Raw genomic sequence first — 24,396 nt, forward strand, 5'->3', positions numbered from 1 at the left:
TCGCAGGCCAAATATAATTTCTCACGGGCCTGATTTGGCCCGCGGGCCTTGAGTTTGACATATATGACTTACATTGTACGCTGAAACAGATCTCAAAGTAACTCTTTTAGTACATAAACAAACACAAACAAAGCTGATTCAGACAATATAGAACATCACCAAACCCAGTACTGTTTATTTATTTAATACAAATGTTAACTTCCTGTTGACTTTACTATTTGAAGATCTGGATCCGCGGATCCAGTCCGGGTTTTCTTCCTAATCCAGAGACCCCCCCCCCCCCCCCCCCCCCCCCTCCATCTGGACATGTTTTGTGTCAGGGACCCCCAGAAATCTTTTTTTTCTTCAAAAATACTCATGAATATCAGATGTAAAAGCTCGCAGCGTGGCACCGAGTGCCGCGCTATGAGCTTGTAGATCTGCTGTTTTTGAGTAGCCTAAGTATAAAAGGTTAAAGTGTTTAAAATGATTGTGATGCTATATTAACACATTTTGCTGGGGACCCCCTGGAACCCCCTCAAGGACCCCTGGGGGTCCCCGGACCCCACTTTGAGAACCATTGCTCTGAACAACCTTCATAGTCACAGTGATTCATTTAAAGGGCCAGACCACTGTGGTAGAGGTTTGGGTTGTGTAGTTACCTTGATGTCATGATGGAACTCCAAAGGACAAGAAATGTAAAATAATTTCTCCATTGATTAGAAATTAATCATTCTAAATATGCTCCTCATCGAGTACGTGCTGCGCCGTACTGAGCGGCTGCAATCCCTGTTGCTCTATACAAGCAAACCGTGTTGTATGTGTATTGCATTCGTGGCGTTTTGAAGCTATGAAAAAGGTGTACACTAGGGAGGATCTCCTTATGCTACAGTGGAATAAATACGGAGTTAAACACTGTATCCCGGCTGAGTTGAAGAAGCCATACCGTGGGTGTAGGGCTGGTGCCAAGCTAAAGGCTAAGCTAAAGGCTAGGAAATGGAGATGCAAACCATTTTTACCATCGATCCTAATGGGGAATGTCAACGGGATTACCAACAAAGGCACTGAGCTGCGGACACTCGTGAGTGATCATAGAACTTACCGTGAGTGTAGCCTCATGTGTTTCACGGAGACTGGGATGAAGATCTCCACCGCTGACTCCTGTTTGGACCTACCCGGCTTCACCACGGTGCGAGCGGACAGAGACACGACAGCGACCAACAAGTCCAAAGGTGGGGGTCTAGTGCTGTCCGTGAACAATAGATGGTGTAACCCGGGTCATTTAACGGTGAAAGAGAAGATCTGCTGTCAGGACATTGAACTGCTGGCAGTGGGTCTACGTCCGTATTATGTACCACGGGAATACTCACACATCGTCGCCATTGTTGTTTACATCCATCCACGTGCAGTGGCTGCTGTTGCGTGTGACGTCATTCATGACACCGTTGCTAGGATACAGACACAACACCCTGAAGCATTGCTCCTGATCTCGGGTGATTTTAATCACGTGACACTATCCTCCCATCTAACTGGTTTTACACAGTATGTGGATTGTCCCACAAGGAAAGAGAAGACACTTGATTTGATGTATGCCAATGTTAAGGGTGCCTATAGTGCTGCTGCACTGGCTCCACTGGGCAAGTCAGATCATAATCTGGTCTTTCTCCAGCCTCACTACAAACCCTGTGTAATGAGGCTACCTGTTACCACCCGCTCATTCAGGAGATGGACACCTGAGGCCAGTGAGTCTCTAAGGGACTGTTTCCAGCGCACAGAGTGGAATGTACTGCTGGAGTCACAGGAGGGTGACATTGATGGGATGGTGGACTGTACTACTGATTATATCAACTTCCGTAGGGACAATGTTTTACCGGCAAGGACTGTAAGCTGCTTCCCTAATAACAAACCCTGGATCACCAGTGACATCAAGGTACTTCTGAATCAGAAGAAGGAGGCCTTTAGGGATGGAGACAGGGAGAAGCTCAAACGAGTGCAACGTGAGCGTAGGGACAATAAAGCAGGCAAAGTTGGCCTACAAAAGGAAAGTTGAGAGAAAGCTGCAGGATAACAACATTAGAGAGGTGTAGAAGGGAATAGGACTATCACGGGCTATAAAGCAAAGAACAGCCAGGTAGCGGAGGGGGACGTGGATAAGGCCAATGAGTTCAACCTTTTTTATAATAGGTTTAGCTCAGTGGCCAATGCCGGCCCTGTACCACCAGGCACAGCTCAGTCAACTCACCACCCCCCCCACCCCCATCATCTCTGCAGTGGCCTCTCCTTCTACCTCTCTATCTCCACCACTGGACTGCAATACCATCGCTGCAGCTGCAGCGCCGGTCACACCACCTCCACTGTTCATTACAGTGGATGAGGTTAGGGAGGCGCTGGGGGGGCTGCGCCCTGGAAAGGCAGCAGGCCCAGACGGTGTGTGTCCGAGACTGCTTAGGGTGTGTGCTGCCCAACTGGTGGAGCCCTTACAGAAGATATACAACCTGAGTATTCAAAGGGGGAGGGTCCCGGTTCTGTGGAAAACATCATGTCTTGTGCCGGTACCCAAGGTAGGGCGGCCGGGTGAGCCAAAAGACTACAGACCGGTGGCCCTCACATCACACATCATGAAGACCCTGGAGAGGCTGCTTCTCTGTAAACTGAGACCACAGGTCAATGACATGCTTGACCCCCTGCAGTTTGCATACCAGGAACACATAGGCGTGGAGGATGCTGTCCTTTACCTGCTCCATCGAGTCCACTCTCACCTGGATAAGCCGGGTCGATATGCGAGGATTATGTTCTTTGACTTTTCAAGTGCATTCAATACCATCCAACCCTCCATACTCGGAGACAAGCTCGATGGGATGGGAGTGGACCCCTCCTTTGTGAACTGGATAACAGACTATCTGACAGGACGACCACAATATGTCAGGCTGGGGAACTGTGTCTCGGGGACACTATTGAGCAACACGGGGGCGCCACAGGGGACTGTGTTGGCTCCCTTCCTGTTCACACTGTACACGTCAGACTTCAAGTACAATTCTGAGTCCTGTTTCATTCAGAAATATTCTGATGATACAGCCATTGTGGCGTGTGTCAAAGGTAGGCAGGAGGAGGAATACAGGGACTTGACAAAGGCCTTCGGGGAATGGAGTGACAGGAACTGCCTCCTACTAAACACCTCCAAGACTAAGGAGATGGTGGTGGATTACAGGAGGAACAAGCCCGCTCTTCTTCAGCCTGTCAACGTCCAAGGGACAGCTATTGAGCAGGTACAGTCCTACAAGTATCTGGGAGTTCACCTGGATGAGAACCTGGACTGGGCTCTGAACACCGATGTTGTCTATAAAAAGACACAGAGCAGGCTCTTTTTCTTGAGGAGGCTTAGGTCTTTTGATGTGTGCAACAGAATGCTACACATGTTCTACCAGTCAGCAGTGGCAAGTGTCCTGTTCTATGCTGCAGTCTGCTGGGGAGGCAGTGTGATGGACAAGGATGCTAAGCGGCTGAACAAACTGGTGAAGAAGGCGGCCTCAGTACTGGGTGAGAGGCCGGACTCACTGGAGGCTGTTGTGGAGAGGTGTATACACAAGAAGAGGAGGGCCATAATGGACAATGTGGGTCATCCTCTCCACAACATCCTGGCAGGTCAAAAAAGCGGTCGTAAGGACCTGTTCCGTTCATTGCCCTGAAAGAACGATCGTTTTAAAAACACTTTTGTTCCAACAGCAATCAGGCTCTTCAACTCCATGACCAGCCGCTAGGCCTATGAACTGGACTAATGGACTAATGGTCTTAGTTTTTAGTTATTTATGGGTCTATGTGCAATGACAATGACTAAGGATGATTTATTCCAGTGACACCTTTTAAATGCTGTTTTATGCTTATTTCATAATATATCTTTTATATTTGTCTTCTCTCAATTTTAACCTGTGCCCCCCCCCCCCCCCCCCTTTTGTGATGTGTTTTTAACTAACCTTGCCTGTATGAGATGGGATATCTGAATTTCCCCTCGGGGATCAATAAAGTATCTATCTATCTATCTATCTATCCTAATTACATTGTACGCTGAAACAGATCTCAAAGTCACTCTTTTAGCACATAAACAAACACAAACAAAGCTGATTCAGACAATATAGAACATCACCAAACCCACTACTGAACATGTTTTATGTCAGGGACCCCCAGATTTTTTTTTTTTTTTTTTTTTCAAAAAGTTTCATACAATTTCAAGTTTTCAAAAATGTAAAAAAATAGCAGATGTACAAGCTTGCAGCGTGGCACAAAGTGACGCACTGTGAGCTTGTAGATCTGCTATTTATGAGAACCACTGTTCCAAAACACTTTCCTGGTTTTAATGGGTTAACACTGAGGATTTTTTTTTCTCAGTATGAAAAGTGCAAATAACAGATCTACAAGCTCACAACACATCACAATGTGACACATTGTGAGCCTGTAGATCTGCTATCTAATTAAATTAGATCTATCTAATTGAAGCAACTTTGGCTATTCAAAAATAGCAGATCTACAAGCTGCTATATTTATAAAATGCTCATAGCGCGGCACCGAGTGCTATAAACCTATGTTTTTATAATATCAGTGGTTCTCAAACTGTTTCCATGTCAAGGACCCCCACAATTATATGGATTTGACCGCGGACCCCCATCTCAAAATATGTTGTTCCAGGGACCCCCAGAAGCAAAGATTTGAGTTAAAAATGTTGCTTTAAATATATATATATTCAAAGATTTGCTTACATTTTCTAAAATAGCGGTGCCGCGCTATGAGCTTGCAGATCTGCTATTTTTGAATAGCCTAAATATAAAAGTTGTTAAAGTGATTGTGATGCAGCCAAAGAAAGTGTGTGTGTGTGTGTGTGTGTGTGTGTGTGTGTGTGTGTGTGTGTGTGTGTGTGTGTGTGTGTGTGTGTGTGTGTGTGTGTGTGTGTGTGTGTGTGTGTGTGTGTGTGTGTGTGTGTGTGTGTGTGTGTGTGTGTGTGTGTGTCAGATATAAACCTCATATAGAGCGCTTATAGATCAGCTATTTTCAATAGTTTTGATTAATATGGAGATACAAGGTTTCTGCCTGACAGCAACGATATACTTTGTCTCAGTATGAAAAGTGCAAATAACAGATCTACAAGCTCACAACACATCACAATGTGACACATTGTGAGCTTGTAGATCTGCTATCTAATTTTATTAGATCTGATTTAAACATTATCTTATACTTTCTCATAGCGCGGCACCGAGTGCCGCGCTATGAGCTTGTAGATCTGCTATTTTTTTTAAGAAATCATGATATTTTCATAAATCTTTGAATATATATGTATATTTTTTAAGGTGAACATTTTTAACTCAAATCTTTACTTCTGGGTGATTAATAATAATAAAAATCCATTGATTGAAGGAAATAAATAATATCTCCATTGATTAGAAATTAATAATTCTAAACATGCTCCTCATTGACCTACATTTTTTTTTATCCAATTAAAAGTTTTTTCAAAAATAGCAGATGTACAAGCTCGCAGCGGGGCCAAAGTGATGCACTGTGAGCTTGTAGATCTGCTATTTATGAGAACCACTGTTCCAAAACACTAAAATCTAAACAAACAAAACACGTTCCTGGTTTTAATGGGTTAACACTGAGGATTGTTTTTGTCTCAGTATGAAAAGTGAAAATAACAGATCTACAAGCTCACAACACATCACAATGTGACATATTGTGAGCTTGTAGATCTGCTATCTAATTCAATTAGATCTATCTAATTGAAGCATTATCTTATACTTTGGCTATTCAAAAATAGCAGATCTACAAGCTGCTATATTTATAAAATGTTCATAGCGCGGCACCGAGTGCCGCGCTATGAGCATTTTTAACTCAAATCTTTGCTTCTGGGGGATTCTACAAATGTCTTCTAAATCATTTTTTTTTTTACAATTTTGAGTATTTTTCATTACTTTTACTTCTACTCCACTACATCTCAGAAGCAGATATTGGACTTTTAACCCACTATTTGTTTCATTTTAAAACTTTAGTTACTTTGTAGATTTTGATTATTATTACAAACCACTTCAGCCCTATATAGATTTCGGCCATTTAAAAATAGCAGATCTACAAGCTCACAATGAGACGCATTGTGAGCTTGTAGATCTGCTATTTTCAAAAGATTTTTATATGTTTTATACATTTAAAAACTGGGTAATGGGACATTCTGCATAATGAGTACTTTCTACTTCTGGTACTTTAAGTACATTTAGAGCACCTTTGTACTTTTACTCAAATATTGTTTTAATTCCGGACTTTTACTTGTAACAGAGTATTTCTACATTGCAGTATTGATACTTTTACAGTAAAATATTTGAGTAGTTTTTCCACCACTGATTATTGAACGGATAAATCAAAGTTAAAATGACACAGATGTGTTCCTGGTCTTAATGGGTTAAGTTTCTAAATGTTCAGCATTAATAACATGGCCGACACAGTGACTCAGGTGTAAAGTGTTTCATTAGTTGTGATATTTTGTCTTTTGTTTTTCTCACAGATTCCTGTCAGCTTTCACTGGATGAAAACACAGTGAACGACTTCCTCATCCTGTCAGAGGAGAACAGGAAGGTGACTAATACAGGACGAGACCAACATCATCCTGAACATCCACACAGATTTACCTATAGGCAGGTGTTGAGTAAAGAGAGTCTGCCTGAACGTTGTTACTTTGAAGTAAAATCGAGTGGACAGGTTGGTGTAGCAGTCAGTTATATAGACATCAACAGAAAGGAGGAGGAGCTATCACGCTTTGGTCACAATGACAAGTCCTGGATGTTATATTGGTCACATGGTGGTTCAGACTACAGCTTCTATCACAACAGCATTGAGACTAAACTGTCAGGACCTGATGTCTCCACAGGGGGGCGTTGGGATGAGGGTGGGGGGGTAATGGGCGTGTACACAGATCACAGAGCAGGTACTGTGTCTTTCTACTGTATTAAAGACAACAAACAGACCCTCCTCTATACAGTAAACACCACCTTCACACAACCTCTATATGCAGGGATATGGGTTTATTATGATGGTGATACAGCAGAGGTGTGTGAGATCTGGTAAACGTGTTGAAACACTTACACCCTACAGTATGTATATAGAATATATAGTAGAGCTTACAGATACAGTATATACATACTACTGTACTTAACTGACTGGGGTCCCCCAGGGGTCTGTACTTGACCCCCCCCCCCCTCCCACCAGTGCAATGCTTGTAGATCTGATATTTTCAGACGGGGGGATGGGGACTGGGGGGGTGGGGGGGGGAGGAGGTGCGTTGTTAGCTTGTAGATTTATTTTCAGACAGAATCCGAGGGATGAGTTGTGAGCTTGTAGATCTGCTATTCTCAGACAGGGGGGTTGCGTTGTAAATTTGTAGATCTGCTATTTTCAGACATCAGGGGGATGCACTGTTAGCTTGTAGATCTGTTATTTTCATGCAGACAGGAGGGATTAGTTGTGAGCTTGTAGATCTGCTATTTTCAGACAGGGGGGGTGCGTTGTGAGCTTGTAGATCTGCTATTTTCATGCAGACAGGGGGGATGCGTTGTGAGCTTGTAGATCTGCTATTTTCATGCAGACAGGGGGGATGCGTTGTGAGCTTGTAGATCTGCTATTTTCATGCAGACAGGGGGGATGTGTTGTGAGCTTGTAGATCTGCTATTTTCATGCAGACAGGGGGGATGCGTTGTGAGCTTGTAGATCTGCTATTTTCATGCAGACAGGGGGGATGTGTTGTGAGCTTGTAGATCTGCTATTTTCATGCAGACAGGGGGGATGTGTTGTGAGCTTGTAGATCTGCTATTTTCATGCAGACAGGGGGGATGCGTTGTGAGCTTGTAGATCTGCTATTTTCATGCAGACAGGGGGGATGCGTTGTGAGCTTGTAGATCTGCTATTTTCATGCAGACAGGGGGGATGTGTTGTGAGCTTGTAGATCTGCTATTTTCAGACAGGGACGATGTGTTGTGAGCTTGTAGATCTGCTATTTTCAGACGGGGGGGGTGCGTTGTAAGCTTGTAGATCTGCTATTTTCAGACAAGTGGCATGCGTTGTGTGCTTGTAGATCTGCTATTTTCAGACAGGGGGGATGCGTTGTGAGCTTGTAGATCTGCTATTTTCAGACAGGGGGATGCATTATGAGCTTGTAGATCTGCTACTTTCAGACAGGGGGATGCATTGTGAGCTTGTAGATCTGCTATTTTCAGACAGGGGGGATGCATTGTGAGCTTGTAGATCCATTCCACATTAAGTTAGCTCCACCATTGAGAAGTTCAAATCCAAACTAAAGGCTCTGTTGTTGTTTTGTTTGTATTAGTTTTAGTTTTCTGGTTACGTAATAGGCTTTTATTATAGCTTTGTGAATAGATCTCACAGTCTATATGTTGATATTGTCTCTTAAAGCACTTTGGGTTTTTAAATGTGCTGCAGTATACAAATAAACTTGACTTGACTTGACAACCTCAATCTGTTTTTATTATTACAAACCTATATATTTATATCAAAAACATCAAACAAGTCATTACCACGGACCCCCATCTCAACATATGTTGTTCCAGGGACCCCCATCTCAACATATGTTGTTCCAGGGACCCCCATCTCAACATATGTTGTTCCAGGGACCCCCATCTCAACATATGTTGTTCCAGGGACCCCCATCTCAACATATGTTGTTCCGGGGACCCCCATCTCAACATATGTTGTTCCAGGGACCCCCATCTCAACATATGTTGTTCCAGGGACCCCCAGAAACAAAGATTTGAATTACAAATGTTCGCTTTAAAAAATTTAAATATTCAAAGATTTGCAGATCTACAAGCTCATAGCGCGGCACTCGGTGCCGCGCTATGAGCTTGTAGATCTGCTATTTTAGAAAGTAAATTATAAAAAGGTTAAAATTATTGTGATGTTTTATTAACACATTTTGCTGGGGACCCCCTGGAACCCCCCCAAGGACCCCTGGGGGTCCCCGGACCCCACGTTTTAACACAATGTGTTAATAAAGCTTCATAGCGCGGCACTCGGTGCCGCACTATGAGCTTGTAGATCTGCTAGTTTTGGAAAAATCTCGCAAAAAAAATTGCAAATCTTTTTTTTAAAAGGCGAACATTTTGAACTCAAATCTTTACTTCTGGGGGGTCCCTGGAACAACATATTTTCAGGTGGGGGTCCGTGGCCAAATACACATTTTGGGGGTCCTTGACATGATAAAGTTTGAGAACCACTGATATTATAACGTGTTTTTTTTTTTTTAAATCTGTTAAGATTTAGAAGATTTAGAATGTCAAGGACCCCCACATTTATATATATTTGGCCACGGACCCCCATCTCAAAATGTGTTGTTCCAGGGACCCCCAGAAGCAAAGATTTGAGTTACTATGTTCACTTTAAAAACATATATATATTCAAAGATTTGCACACATTTTCATGATTTAAATAAAGACTACAGATCTACAAGCTCGTAGCGCGGCACTCGGTGCCGCGATACGAGCTTGTAGATCTGCTGTTTTTTTAATGTTTCGGCTGTTTTTGAGCCAAAGTATAAGATAAGTCCAGGTGTGCCTCAGAATACTGTGATAATATTAGTTTTTAAAGGGATATTTCACCTTAAAAAAGAACTTTGGTCATTTTATCGTCTACTCAGGCTTTTGTGAGCCCCCCAGACCGTTTTTAAGTTGCTCGATTCAGTATTTAGATATTTGATATTCTATTATTTGATATACATGACATCGGGTGACAGAGGTTTATTAAAATATTATACGTTCAGTGCCAGCATTTCTTCCATCCACTTACGTTGATACGTTTCGTGCTGTAGAAGCCCCGACGCGGAAGTGCATGTAAACGTGCGTGTGAGACGGCGGAGGGTCCTGACTAACGCCTGGAACAATAATATTTCTAACGTGATCCTCCATTGCAGAGTGATCGCCCATCTAAAACGTCTCACTTCCACCACGTTAAAAAGAAATGGAGATATTAAGCTTTTAGTCAAGGAGTTAACATTGGAGAGGCCGACCGGAAGCATTTTTGACATGGATCCACATCCGGCCTCTCCTTCTCAGAGACTCCTTGGATGATCCCAAAGTTTTGTTTTAGCGCCCCACGTGGCCCCCACGTATAAAAATAAAATTGGGTCAAAAACGGTCCGGGCCGTTTATGGCACTCATTGTGTTAATGTCCCTTCAGTTTATCCTCTCAGAGCCTCTAGACTCAGTAAAACACTCTGTACTTGGTGCCTTCTTTTTTTCAACCAAAAATATCAGATCTACAAGCTTGTAGATCTGCTATTTGTAGTGGTTGTTCCTCCTAGTGGGGTTCAAGTGGTTAACACATCCACTGCCAAGCCTGTAGATCTATGGGCTGGGGTGTTTTTTGTGGTTTACGTTAAATTAGCTAATATTTGGCTATAATAATATTATAATAATTAGCTCCTCCAGCAGCTTGTGGGTTAATATATATTTCATGTAGATTACTGTACGTAGAAGTTAAAAAACAGTGATCCGGTCACATGATCACACCAAACACATTATTACAAAACACTAAAGCGTCTCACAATGTGTCGCGCCGTGACTCATTGTGAGCTTGTAGATCTGCTATTTTTAAATAGTCATAATATATGTAGGGCTGAAGTGGGTAATGTAATGTTGTGTAATCGTTAGGGATAAGAGTGTCAGTGTAGTGCATCAGGGATCTGTGTAGGGGCCGCAGTGGCTCAGGGGTAGAATGAACTGGAAACCACAAGGTTCCCAGTTCCATCCCGGGCTGGGGGGGGGGCTCCCCTCCCCCAGAGTTAGTGTAGAAGTGTCCTTGAGCAAGACTCTGAACCCCTAATTACTCCTGATGAGCAGGTTGGTGCCTTGTATGGTTTCCTCCATAGACATATAAAGGTAGACGCCTCCTTCGGCTCTGAGGCATTGGTATCACGGGGGGCATTTTAGCGTAGGAAAGCTTCCCTGAAGCTTCCGTGTGTGTCACAGAAGGGGGCGTTCGGTAGGCCAATCAGAGGCAAGTGGGGGCGGGACAACTAGATTCTGACAAATCTTAGAAAAGACGCACTGTGATTGGCCAGTAGTCAACGCGCTGTGAGCGCTGTGATTGGCCAGTAGTCACTTTGAGTGTCCGTTTTCCTACGCTAAAATGGCGGCCGCGATACGAGTTGCTCCAACGAACTGCAGAGGCCAATGAGGTATCTAGGTTTCTATATCTATGGTTTCCTCCTCCATCTGTGTGTGTGTATGTGTGTGTGTGTGTGTGTGTGTGTGTGTGTGTGTGTGTGTGTGTGTGTGTGTGTGTGTGTGTGTGTGTGTGTGTGTGTGTGTGTGTGTGTGTGTGTGTGTGTGAGAATGGGTGAATGTAATGCACAATCTATGTAAAGCGCTTTGGATTAAAGCGTTATATATAAATGCACCATTTACCATTTTTTATAATGTTTCAAGGATTCTACATTCTTAAACAATTTCCCCTGAACCCCACTTTGAGAACCAATACCACAGGATGTAGGAAAACCACCTTTTTTTTAAATCAAAATGCATATTCTTTTAGTTCACACATATTTTACATATTCTTTTAGTTCACACATATTTTACATGTTCTTTTAGTTCACACATATTTTACATGTTCTTTTAGTTCACACATATTTCACATGTTCCATCGCATGATCAAGGATTTTTGGCAGCGTTTTTCTGGAGGCGACTGAAAAATAGTTTAATAATGTACTCTGTATGTTCACATCATGAATACTTTACATTATTATTATTATTATTATTATTATTATTAGTAAAAGTATAATAATTGTGTTGTATAATAATTGAAGTGTTGAAGTGTTCACACTTGGACGCTGTTTGTCCCAGATAAACTGTCACATCATCATCTTCATCATCTTCATCATCATCTTCATCATCCTCCTCATCTGACGATGACGTAATCATCACTCTCATCCAATCCAAGAAGTCCACCTTTACCCAGAAACTCACATCTATGTCACATCCTGTGATGTCATTGTTTATGTTACCTAACTGATAACTGGCCATGTAAAAGTCCAGTCTTGTCCTTCTGTGTGTGAGAGAGACCCGACCGATGATGCGTTAACACCTGTGATACTGTAACCTTCCCATGTCTCTCATGTCTGACTAAAGATATAATATAATCCTTATAACCAATGGCTGCCTCTCTTGGAGTCTGCTTTTCTTTGTGGCCTTTATGAAAGTGTCTGGTACTTTGTGTGGGTGATGAGGAAACACAGCTCTATCAATCAACATGACATTGAATCCAGATGAAGTCAAAGAGACTTTTTACCTTCATCTACAGAGGAGACGCTGCTGAGCTGATCCACCTTCAACAATCCAGAGTGTCTGAGTTCAACTGCTGTCAGTAACGTCCTCTAACTCAGCTCAAAGCCCCTCCCACCTGAAAAGACTGACCACTATTTTACACATTTATTGTTTTCATCAACAAATTGACTCTTCCACAAATGTCTATAACAAACACACTGAATACAACAATAACAGCATCACACGTGATAAACTGAATAGTTTTAACACTCTACAGTATCTTCATATTATTGACTAAAACCTAAACATCACATTAATGACGGGTCCATTTGGTTCCATTTGTACACTCTCAGAGTTACATTGACATAGATTTTACAATATAAATTGCGGTCCAAGTGATAGAAATGCCATTAAATGGGGGTCTGTAGCCCTAATGCATGTCAAACTGGGGGTCCTTGAAATTAAAATGGTTGAGAATCACTGGTAGAGCCGTAAAAAAATCTTCTCTTATGGGGGTCCCTGGCATATCTTTTGAAATGGGGGTCCGTGGGCTAATAAGTGTCAATTTGGGGGTCCTTGACATGAAAAAGTTTGAGAACCACTGGTGTAGAGAACCAGAGGAGAGGAAGTGGGCACAAAGAAGGCTGTAGATCATGTTTAGCACTGAGAAATGACAGATGTGAAAACCTTCAACCTAACCACATCCCTATGCCTTGCAAACAACACCTGCCTCTCTGCAACCACCTTCTCTCTCTTTAACTTTTAAATGAGTGAAATGACGTTTGCATTGAAAACTAATGTATCTATTTTTGGTTAATACTTCAATGTCTTTTTGTTTGTTCTATGAAAACAAATACAGAAATGGTTTACCTGCGTGCGTGTTTGTGTGTGCATGTCATAGAGTTGTTTGGGTGCGTGCGCATGTGCGTGCGTGTAATAGCGTGTGTGTGTGTGTGTGTGTGTGTGTGTGTGTGTGTGGGGGGAGGGGGGCGGGCTTGTGTCGTGTTTGTGTGTGCACGTCATAGAGTTGTTTGGGTGCGTGCGCATGTGCGTGCGTGTAATAGCGTGTGTGTGTGTGTGTGTGTGTGTGTGTGTGAGTGTGTGTGTGTGTGTGTGTGTGTGTGTGTGTGTGTGGGCGGGGGTGGCTGTGCTTGCGTACATGCGAGAGGGAATTCCCGGGGATGCCCTCTCGCATGTACGCATGTCTGCTTGTCTGACCAATCACAGCCCTTGCGGATTTTGTCCCGCCCCTTAAAATCAGCCGTTCTGGCTCATCTCCTTCACTTTTCAAGATGGCGTGTGGATACTAGGTCGCTCCGAACGGCACCTCCGAACGATGATAGATTACTATTGGAAACTGTTCTACTTGATTTCGCTTCATATCATATCACTGATCTACTTTCATTTCATCGTCTTTTGTCTGAGGTGAGTAATATTACTTATAATAATATAATATACTTTTTCCCCCGCCTTTTTTGGAGTAATATTACTTTTATATACTTTTTTCCCGCCTTTTTTGGACCCTACATCTACGTGAACGTTCAGATTTCAAACACAGTTTTAACCCCATGGCCACGGATGTTATAATTATGTACGGGCCCGCAGAAGTAGCCGTATCTTCCGTATTGTTCAATAAAAACGCATCTTAATCCGATCGGTGGCCATTTGCTCATAGTGGGCACACTCTATCAGAGTGCAGTACACCTACCAACCGATGGGTAATGCAGTTGAAAGCATATGGACATGCTGAGAAAATGGCCACCGATCAGATTAAAATGCTTTTTATTGAACAATACTGAAGATACGGTTACTTCTGAGGGCTCGAACAGAATTATCACATCCGTGGCCGTGAGGTGAGAACTTTATATCTGAAATGTGAACGTTTATGTACATGTACGGGCCTTAAATGAATTAAGTACAATCGCCAGGTTAGGTTTGTTTCAGGCTACTGTTACGTGTGTGTGTGTGTGTGTGTGTGTGTGTGTGTGTGTGTGTGTGTGTGTGTGTGTGTGTGTGTGTGTGTGTGTGTGTGTGTGTGTGTGTGTGTTGTGGCTGCTCTCAGCGCAGTCCAGAGTCCAGTGTTGCCAAATCTGTAATTATAAGTGACTTTGGGCTTCCTTTTTTTCTGTAAAGTAGCAGTGGTGGAAAAAGTACTCAAATATTTTACTTAAGAAAAAAAATGAATACTGCAATGTAGAAGTACTCCGTTACAAGTAAAAGTCCGAATTCAGAATTTACTTGAGTAAAGTACTAAAATGTTTGAAAATAGACGATCTGTTGTGAGCTTGTAGATCTGCTATTTTCAAATAGCCTATGTATAAAATAGGTTTAAAGTAGTTAATGTATGTTTTATAATATAATAATTGATATCTGAAAGTAACTAGTAACTAAAGTTTTCAAATAATTGTAGTGGAGTAAAAGTACAATATTTGCCTCTGAGATGTAGTGGAGTAGAAGTAAAAGTATTGGAAATTGGAAATACTCAAGTAGAGTGTAATATTGGGGGCCCATGGCATGAAAATGTTTTAAAATCACTGCTCTCAACATTAGACAATAAAGTTTAACTGACCTGCCCCCTATTTGCTTATTTTGGGCTTCTTTGTATAGACTTGCTGCTTATTTCTTTCGCTAGATCTGGCAACACCGATTTACGCTAATGTTTAGCGGCTAACTGGCTCCGTCGTGTTTTCTGTGATCATGGTTATAATATATAGTCTGTGATCCATGCCCTGTGGCTCTGCTACCAACAGTCCTGGCTGGAACGGTGGATAGATCTGTCTGTTACAGTAAGATATCCATCTAAAAATACCACACACTGACTGTGACCGCAAGTTAGAAACTCACAAAGTGTGTATAAGAGGCACAGCTGTTTACAATGCGATGCAAATCTGTGCTGTGGTTTACACGCAACACACTCTCGCATCAAAGCAGCATGCATTTGTGTTAAAAATATAGCCACTGCATGATTCTTTTTAGATAGGCTCTTATCTAAAATCATCTAAGAAAATAGCAGATCCACAAGCTCACAACGCCTCACAATATTTATCTGTGGAACTAGCTGTAGAATACAACTCTCGTAGACGTATTTATGATTCTGACGTTTTCAATCTACGAGAGTTGTAGGGTTCACGCCCCATGGAGACCTGGACTTTCTGCACTATGCCCCTCAGATACTCAAAACGTGTCCAAATTGAAAATAAAGGTGCTTACCCCCAAGCCCCAAATGTTAACTGTCTCTACGGGGTAGTAGTTTAATGTAATAATCCATATATTTCAATAAAGAAGTGCTTTAATGCCGTCTGTGGCCGATTCTATCGGAAGTTCCCAATGGGCGGCAGTGACGGGTAGTGAGGGGGCGCATCCGGTGAAACCCGGAATTACACTCAATGTAAAAAGGGAGGAAACGAGGGTGAAAAATGGCGTTCGGCCACAGACGGCATTAAAACACTTCTTTATTGAAAGATATGGATTATTACATTAAACTACTACCGCGTAGAAGTAGTTAACATTTGGGGCTTTGAGGTAAGCACCTTTTATTTTCAATTTGTACACGTTTTGAGTATCTGCAGGGCTAGCTGTAGTTTACAACCCTCGTAGACGTATTTACGATTCTGACGTCTTCAATCTACGAGAGTTGTAGGGTGCACGTCCCAGGCAGGGGAGCACTTTCTGCACTTTACCCCGCAGACACTCCAAACATGTACAAATTGAAAATAAAAGGTGCTTACAGCAAAGCCCCAAATGTTAACGACCTCGGCGGGGTAGTAGTGATCCCCGTCGAGGTATATCTTTCAATAAAGAAGTCTTTTAATCCAGCTTGTGTCGGAATCTTCACTGTTCTTCTTTTGTTTTAAATGAGTTTGAACTGCTCATTAGCGATTTGGCGGTCGGGAGGTGTATAGACGGATTTCCGCGCGACGTCATCACAGAGCAGAATGCGCAATCTGCGCATGCCCGGGTGAAAGGCGCGTTCGAAAATACAGCCCTGAGCGGCAGTGAGCGCACTGGCCAATACAAACTAATAGGCGAGTGTGCTCCGGTGCGTAATTTCCAAACGCACCCATAGGCTTCCCCCTCCTCTGCGCGGTCATATTCCTCTCATGTTTACTAACAGGAAACCCGTCTATTGCGCACTGCTTCTTCTTTTGTTTAAAATGAGTTTAAACTGTGCAACAGCGATTTGGCGGTTGGGAGGTGTATTGATACATTGTGTGTTCAATGCGCAATACACCTCCCGACCGCCAAATCGCTAATGCGCAGTTCAAACTCATTTAAAACAAAAGAAGAACAGTGAAGATTCCGACACAAGCTGGATTAAAAGACTTCTTTATTGAAAGATATACCTCGACGGGGATCACTACTACCCCGCCGAGGTCGTTAACATTTGGGGCTTTGCGGTAAGCACCTTTTGTACAGGTTTGGAGTGTCTGCGGGGTAAAGTGCAGAAAGTGCTCCCCTGCATGGGACGTGCACCCTACAACTCTCGTAGATTGAAGACGTCAGAATCGTAAATACGTCTACGAGGGTTGTAAACTACAGCTACTGCAGGGCATAGTGCAGAAAGTCCAGGTCTCCATGGGGCGTGAACCCTACAACTCTCGTAGATTAAAGACGTCAGAATCGTAAATACGTCTACGAGGGTTGTATTCTACAGCTACTGTGGAACCAAGTCAAACTAAACGTAATGCCACAACCCCTGAAGTGCTTGTCAGGTTGGGGGGGCAGTTCAAATATGATTATTTTGGGGGATCCCCGGTTCAAATATGATTATTTTGGCGGCCCCCCAGTCCCCCCATCATATTGCGACTGCGACTCGCAGCCTGAAAAGGTTGAGAACCAGTGTATTAGGATATAATGTACTCACACACACTTTCTTTTACACATAGTTTAAAATTTGCCACATTTTGTTTAATGTTCAGATAATTTGAATGTAGCTATAAGTATAACCCTTGGAGATAAACCCTAACCCTAACCCACAATACAAGGTCTACTAAACTACCTAACCTTACCTAAACCCTAACCCACAATACAAGGTCTACTAAACTACCTAACCTAACCTTACCTAAACCCTAACCCACAATACAAGGTCTACTAAACTACCTAACCTAACCTTACCTAAACCCTAACCCACAATACAAGGTCTACTAAACTACCTAACCTAACCTTACCTAAACCCTAACCCACAATACAAGGTCTACTAAACTACCTAACCTAACCTTACCTAAACCCTAACCCTAACCCACAATACAAGGTCTACTAAACCAGTGGTTCTCAAACTTTTTCATGTCAAGGACCCCCAAATTGACATTTATTAGCCCGCGGACCCCCATTTGAAAAGATATGCCAAGGACCCCCATAAGAGAAGATTTTTACGGCTCTAGCAGTGATTTTCAACCATTTTAATTTCTTGGACCCCCAGTTTGACATGCATTATGCTACGGACCCCCATTTAATGGCATTTCTATCTCTGGGACCCCAATTTATATTGTAAAAATCAATGTTAATTTAACTCTGAGAGTGTACACATGGAGTGTACACATTTGTACACTCTTAGCCTGGATCCAGACAAATCTGCCATTGCAAAAACAAATTGCCCGTGGCAGATTAGGTCTGGCCCCTCTCAATAGAGATTTTATTTCTCTCCCTCCGAAGTTGTGAGGGACCAATCAGAGCCCAGTATGTAAATATGGCGCGGGTTTATCACCAGAGGCATTTTTTTTATTTGCCCCTCGGAAATGCAGGTTCCACACAGAGATTCCAGACTAATATCTACGCAGTGATATTAGTCTGGCCATGCCAGGCTAGTACACTCTCATTGTTTAAGATGAGATCCCTGAAATCTCATCAGACAGGTACGTTCAACTCGCCACTGACTGGACTCGTCATGGTGAAGAAAAGTCCTCCTAGAGCTGTCATTCTCAAAGCTTTTTAAAAACGTTGATGACCTCCAGTTTGGTGTGCATTAGGCCAGTGGTGCTCAAACTTTTACATTTCAATGACCCCTCATAACTCTGAGAGTGTACATTTGTACACTCTCAAAAGTTACAGACCTGTACGTGTCCATTTGGAACCACCTCAAGGAACCCTGAGGTGACCACTGCATTAGGGTCCATTTGCTTCCATTTGTACAAAAAAAGGTCAATCTATAAGTGTGGTTCTCACAACGCTTGTATACTCGGCTACTTTTGAAAATGTTTCACAATGACCCGACCACAACAAACATTTATTTCTTAAAACATCAAAGAGTCACGGCACACTCATGGCTGCTGATGCCAAACCAGTTTAATAAGGACAAGAGATCAACAAAAACATGTGTTGTTTATATCCCACATGGTTTTTGGATAATGGATATGTTTTGTGTTTTGTGCAACCTTTAAAAAAAAAGTCATCGTTTTGTACTATTCTCTATTTCCCCACATAGCCCCCAAACCAGCGTACACGCAATGTATGACGCCGTACACCCAGACCCAGCAGACGCGCCAGGTTACTGCCATCAAACCGGCCACGCCCAGCCAGGCCACCTCCACCTTCTCCATCTACCCGGTGTCGTCCACCGTGCAGCCCGTACCCTCTGCTGGAGCGTCCGTAGTGCCGTCGTACTCCCAGAGCCTGACCTACAGCACCAACGCTGTCACATATTCTGGTAAAGAAATGCCCGGCCGTCACCCACACATACAAGTTACCCACACGCTAAACCCAAACGTAGTCGAGCAATATAGTAGAATGTGAGCTGCAGAAACACATTTAATTGATCTGGGTGCCATCGTTATAATAACCCATTAAAACCGGGAAAGCATCTGTCATTTTAGATTTTAGCTGTATAGCAAAACACGTTTTAAGAACACTTAAAATATTTCTCAATAAATGTTAAAAAATAGCAGATGTACAATCTCACAGTCATCACTTTGTGCCGCGCTGCGAGCTGGTACATCTGCTATTTTTGAATAATTTTGAATGGATGCAACGTGTTCATTACTTTGCAACGTTCCCCATACATAGGCTGTCGCTCGTATTCGCTTGTGCAAAATTCACTTCAGTCTAACATAATTATTCAACGTGCGCGAGTTGTGTCGCATCGGGCGTAGATGCAGAATCTTGTCACTCAAAACACAGTTTAGCAAGACTGCACATTTTGGAATGGAGGAGGAAGCCAAAAGTTCCCAGTGTTAAACACTGACGCATTTGATTTCTTTCTGAGATGCTGTGGCTTCTAGACTTAGAATAGGCTCAATGCACAGCAGCCATATTATCACTTCTTTCATAGGTGTTACCAATGATACTAATGAAGGCTCTGTTCCATTTAGTGTAGCACAGTGGTTTCCCACGACCCCCATAACTCTGAGAGTGTACAAATTTACATACATTTGTACACTCTCAGAGTTACACACCTGCAAGGGGCCATTTGGAAGCCCATGAGGGTCCTTGGACCCCAACTGTAGACCCACTGGTGTAACAGAGTGTTTCTAGTGAGCCAACATGCACAATATCAGCACCCTGACTCTGTTTGACCAGAATGGAACAGAGCCTTCATTAGTATCATTGGTAACACCTGTGAATGTCTTCATAATATGGCTGCTGTGAATAGAGCCTATTGGTATCTTTAAAAAATATATTTTATTGAAATGCATTTCTTCATCACTGCCCCTATTCCTGCTCCATAGGTACGTCTTACTCGGGCTACGAGGCTGCCGTGTACTCTGCTGCCTCCACATATTACCAGCAGCAACAGCAGCAGCAACAGAAGCAGGCGGTGGCCGCGGTAGCCGCTGCAGCAGCGTGGACGGGCAGCCCTTCCAGAGCAAGCAGCTCAGGCCTAAGCAGCCGCCCAAACCCCCTCAGATCCACTACTGTGACGTGTGTAAGATCAGCTGTGCAGGCCCGCAGGTGAGCACACTCACACTTGTCTCTGTAGTCCTTGGTCTTTGAAGCCTAAAGACTGGTGGGGATCACTTTGAACCTCGCCTCCCTATTTTGGGCATGTTGTTATAGACCAAAAACAAACCTGATCTACAAGCTTGTTTGAGTACCTTGAAAAGCTGTATATCAATTCTACATTTACACTGATCAAATTAGTTTAACAAACTTTGCAGGTTTGTCCGACTTAATACATGATTAGATTTTATGCTTAAACGCCATGCTTGGCTTGCATTATACGTCCTACATTTGAAGCAAATGGTGTCTCAAATGAAGGAATAGTAACCCCCCTTCCTCTCCAACCAGACATACAAGGAGCACCTGGAGGGCCAGAAGCACAAGAAGAAGGAAGCGGCTCTCAAGGTGTCTCAGAGCAGCAGTAGCAGTAGCAGCAGTGGAGGAACCAGCAGCTCTGCCCGCGGCGTCCAGAACCAGCTCCGCTGTGAGCTGTGTGACGTCTCCTGCACCGGAGCCGACGCTTACGCCGCTCATATCCGTGGGGCCAAGCATCAGAAGGTAATGTATTTATTTTATGCTACCATGTATTACCATCATGTGTCACTTGCTCGCATAGATCAGTTCTTTTTGACCAGCGACACCATTTTACCTATGGATTAGGCTTAACCACGTAAGCACTAATTTGTACTTTGGGATACAAGCTCACAGCTTGTCTTAAGAAGTTTTATACATTGACTATTTTTCAAAATTTGAGAACTTTGATAAACATATTTTTTAAGTCTTTAAACCTTTGCCTATAATGGCATGCCCAAAATGGGTAAGCCAGGATTAATGTGGTTAACTACATTAATCTACAATCTTTCAACGTGTCGCACTGTGAGATTGTAGATATTTGTAAAGGGGTAAAAAAGGAGGGGGCCCATTATAGACCCCTGGCTGACACCGATAAACACATTATTTAGGAACATAATGGATTGTAAACGGTCACAAAAGATATTAACCCTCATTCAATATACACACGCCCACATACAGGCAGGCTTACTGGACGTTGTGTACTTGTCTCTATACTGTGTATATTTGGCACAGATGTATGCATATATGACCGGTACGCAAGTTCTATGCTTGGTTCAGGTGTTTGGAAGGACAAAAAAAACAGAACATATTTGCATATCTGGTTTAATAAAGACATAAGCCAATCCTTTTACAGCTTCATAAGTCATAAGGGGAACTTTAGCTTTGACGTGTTTTGGCAATTAAAGCAAATATGTCAACATGTGTGTTCCCAAATATGAGATTTATGATATGAGAGCATTGGCCGTACTGACGCATTGGCCATGAACCAGAGGGGAAGGCCAGTGCTGTGGATGTGGGGATGTAATCGTTCTATATTGCACTCCATCAAACACAAGTATAAAAGAGTTAAAATGAAGACTGGCTCTGAGTCTGCCGTACAATTGTATTTTTACGGCGTTGCTCGGCAACACCCTACCTGTCTATGATACATGATGCTCAAGCAATGGCTGAACATGGCTTGCTATCATGCTGCCTAGGATGGCAAATAAACAGTGATATGTTGGATGGATGGATAGTAGGGGTGTCACGATTCACTTACCTCACGATTCGATTCAAAATCGATTCCTAGGGTGCCGATTCGATTAAAATTGCGATTCTGCGATTAATTGATATTCGATTCGATTCTGCGATTTATTGCGATTTTCTAGGGTGCCGATTCGATTAAAATTGCGATTCTGCGATTAATTGATATTCGATTCTGCGATTTATTGCGATTTAAACCATGAAAAGTTTAATCATACACTTCAATGCAGCCAGATCATGTCAGGCAGTCTTTCTGACATTGATTTCAGACAAAGTGCCAGTGAAAAAGGTACTAACTTATATATATATATATTTTTTTTTTTTCAAAAAAATCGATTTTAATATTTTGAATCGATTTTTAAAATCGTGGCATTAAGAATCGCGATTTATTCATGAATCGATTTTTTTTGACAGGCCTAATGGATAGGCTTTTAGTTTAGTGGTGTTAGTTAACAAAATTCAGTGTCGTAAACATACATGTCGTTACAATACACAATGTCATTTAGAAAACGGTTTGGACAACAAACCCTCAAACGTGTTGCTCTGCTCCGTTCCTCAGGTGGTGAAGCTTCACACCAAGCTGGGGAAACCCATCCCTTCCACGGAGCCCAGCGTGGTCACCCAGACCTCCTCCTCCACCACGGCCGCCCCCAGTAAGACCCCCTCCTCTGGCCTGGGCAGCTCCAGCACCACCTCTTCGTCCAATGCTTCTGCCTCCAACCCACAACTCCTCCTGCCTGAAGCCGGTCAACATAGTGGGCGGGGGGGGTGGGGGGGGGCGGGCGCTCGGCAACAGTTGTTGCCGCTCGTCTACCAACTCCACCGCCCCCGTCAAGAAGGCCTCCGCCCCCAAGATCAACTTTGTCGGTCAGTAGGTCCCCTTTGAATTTTGACGTCTCCTGGCGGTATTTGACAATGACTTCATTCTTCACCTTGTTGCCATTATGCTCTGTACTGTGTTTTTGCTGTATTCCTGTTTGATTAGTATAGCTCTGCATTTAACCAGTTCAACCACATGAATCCTAGCGTCCCTATTCGGGGCTTGTCGTAATAGGCAAACATTCAGTGAAAACAAAAATCGTCTCACTACACGTCACGAGGCATTGTGTGAGCTTGTAGATCGGCAGAGATTGATGAGTGATAGAAAAGGACGGGTTCAATTACAGACCCCCTTGCACACCCATCTAAGTATATAGGGTTTAAGTCATTGAACCCCTATGTACTTATCACACAATGAATAAAGAAAACGACTTCCATTTTCACTTTAAAAATGATGAAACTTTTTTTTGTTGACAATTTGCACCTATAATGACGTGCCCAAAATAGGGACACCAGGTTGAAAGTGGTTCAAACACTCATCACTAATAAAGAGTGAAGCTGGTTTCACAGAGCGTGCTTTGCACTCAAAGGCTACATGCCAATGTCTGGATAAGTCTCTGCCAACTTGTGTAGTGATGGACGGCGACCAGGCGTGCGTTTCCAAACCTGACATTTCTTGAAGTTCTGTGCCTTGTAGAATAACAAGTGTATAACCTAGTTTAACCATGCAGTCAAATGGCCAATAGTTCACTCCTGGCCCTTGCAAATGGAAACGGTCATTGTTTTCCTTTTTTTTTTTTTATTATTGTGATTTATTGCATTTGTATGCTGTCCATTAGTCAAAGCATCTGTGGACTAGTGACTCAGTAAAATGTAAAATGGAATGTCACAGTTTTAAGTAAACCAATACTAAGAATCTTTGAATGGGATTGTGTGTTGTTAATAGTGATGTTTTGTTTGTTTTTGCATGATCAAAATTTTGATTTGCAAATTCTTATCGGTTAATCAATTCATTTTTTGTGTGTATTTACGATTAGAGGTTGGGTGTTCACTAATGTCTATGGTAAGTTTACGGTAACTTTTGATTGAAAAATAAGGCCCTGCTACAAATAATAACTTCTCTAGCTGTGGTCTTTTGGAGCAGTAAGGATGAAGCCATTAGTAGACACAATTTCGGGTTTTATCGTATTTGTTGGCTGTTCACTTCATCCAATGCCATCTGCAAACTCACAACACCTTGCATCGCCTATTTTTGCCACTAAATAGGCAATTTATGAAATATTGGAAGAGGGTTTGTGCCCAATAGCAATGGTCTGAGACTAAAGAACCCTACCTCCCCCTTCGACCCTTGCAGGAGGAAACAAACTGCAGACCACGGCGAAAGCGGATGAGATGAAGGCGGCGGAGATATCCAAGCCAACGCCACCCTCCATGGCTGCCTCAGAGACCAAGAATGATATCTCTGATTGGCTGTCTGCGGCGCCGCTAGCTGCACTGCAGAACGACGTGCAGCCTGTTGGACACGACTACGTTGAAGAGGTATTCTGACAGTTCACTTGGGTGTTGCTTGCCAAAAATAACTGATCTACATGCTAACACGTCGCATCACGACACATTGTTAGCTTGTAGATCAGTTATTTTCGTGAGTATAAATTATATTGTTAAATTGTCCTTTTTTTTTTAGTAAGGCAAAAAAGTGTGCACAACTGCAGCAGCCCAAATAGGGAGACAGCTGTTTTTTGTTTAACAAACCCCACTGGCCATGAACCAGAGGGGAAGGCCAGTGCTGTGGATGTGGGGATGTAATCGTTCTATATTGCACTCCATC

At 42.9% G+C, this 24,396-nt stretch overlaps 2 protein-coding genes and 1 long non-coding RNA gene across 3 annotated transcripts in view; all 3 read left to right on the forward strand.

Moving 5' to 3' along the window:
* Nucleotides 1-6,876, forward strand: part of LOC311054870 (NLR family CARD domain-containing protein 3-like) — a gene marked incomplete at its 3' end in the record, with an annotated part of 60,536 nt that extends 53,660 nt beyond the window's left edge. Inside the window, exon 12 of the mRNA XM_084070867.1 lies at nt 6,518-6,876. Within this exon, the coding sequence (XP_083926993.1) occupies nt 6,518-6,876 (359 nt within the window). The remainder of the gene's footprint in view (nt 1-6,517) is intronic.
* A 64-nt stretch (nt 6,877-6,940) lies between these two features.
* LOC311056440 lies at nt 6,941-8,475 on the forward strand. The gene is made up of 2 exons (XR_014601879.1): nt 6,941-7,373; nt 8,185-8,475. It is a non-coding gene; the product is annotated as an uncharacterized lncRNA (long non-coding RNA).
* Nucleotides 8,476-14,944: 6,469 nt separating this feature from the next.
* LOC311054871 (zinc finger RNA-binding protein-like) lies at nt 14,945-24,116 on the forward strand (the record flags this gene model as incomplete). Its single annotated transcript, XM_084070868.1, has 6 exons — nt 14,945-15,067; nt 18,703-18,924; nt 19,943-20,165; nt 20,502-20,711; nt 22,309-22,495; nt 23,923-24,116. Exons 2-6 carry the CDS (start codon nt 18,725-18,727, stop codon nt 24,114-24,116), a joined length of 1,014 nt encoding a protein of 337 aa, XP_083926994.1. The 5' UTR covers nt 14,945-15,067; nt 18,703-18,724.
* Nucleotides 24,117-24,396: the final 280 nt, after the last annotated feature.

Source organism: Gymnoscopelus microlampas (assembly GCF_963454915.1).
Source record: "Gymnoscopelus microlampas genome assembly, chromosome: 11".
Lineage (NCBI taxonomy): Eukaryota > Metazoa > Chordata > Actinopteri > Myctophiformes > Myctophidae > Gymnoscopelus > Gymnoscopelus microlampas.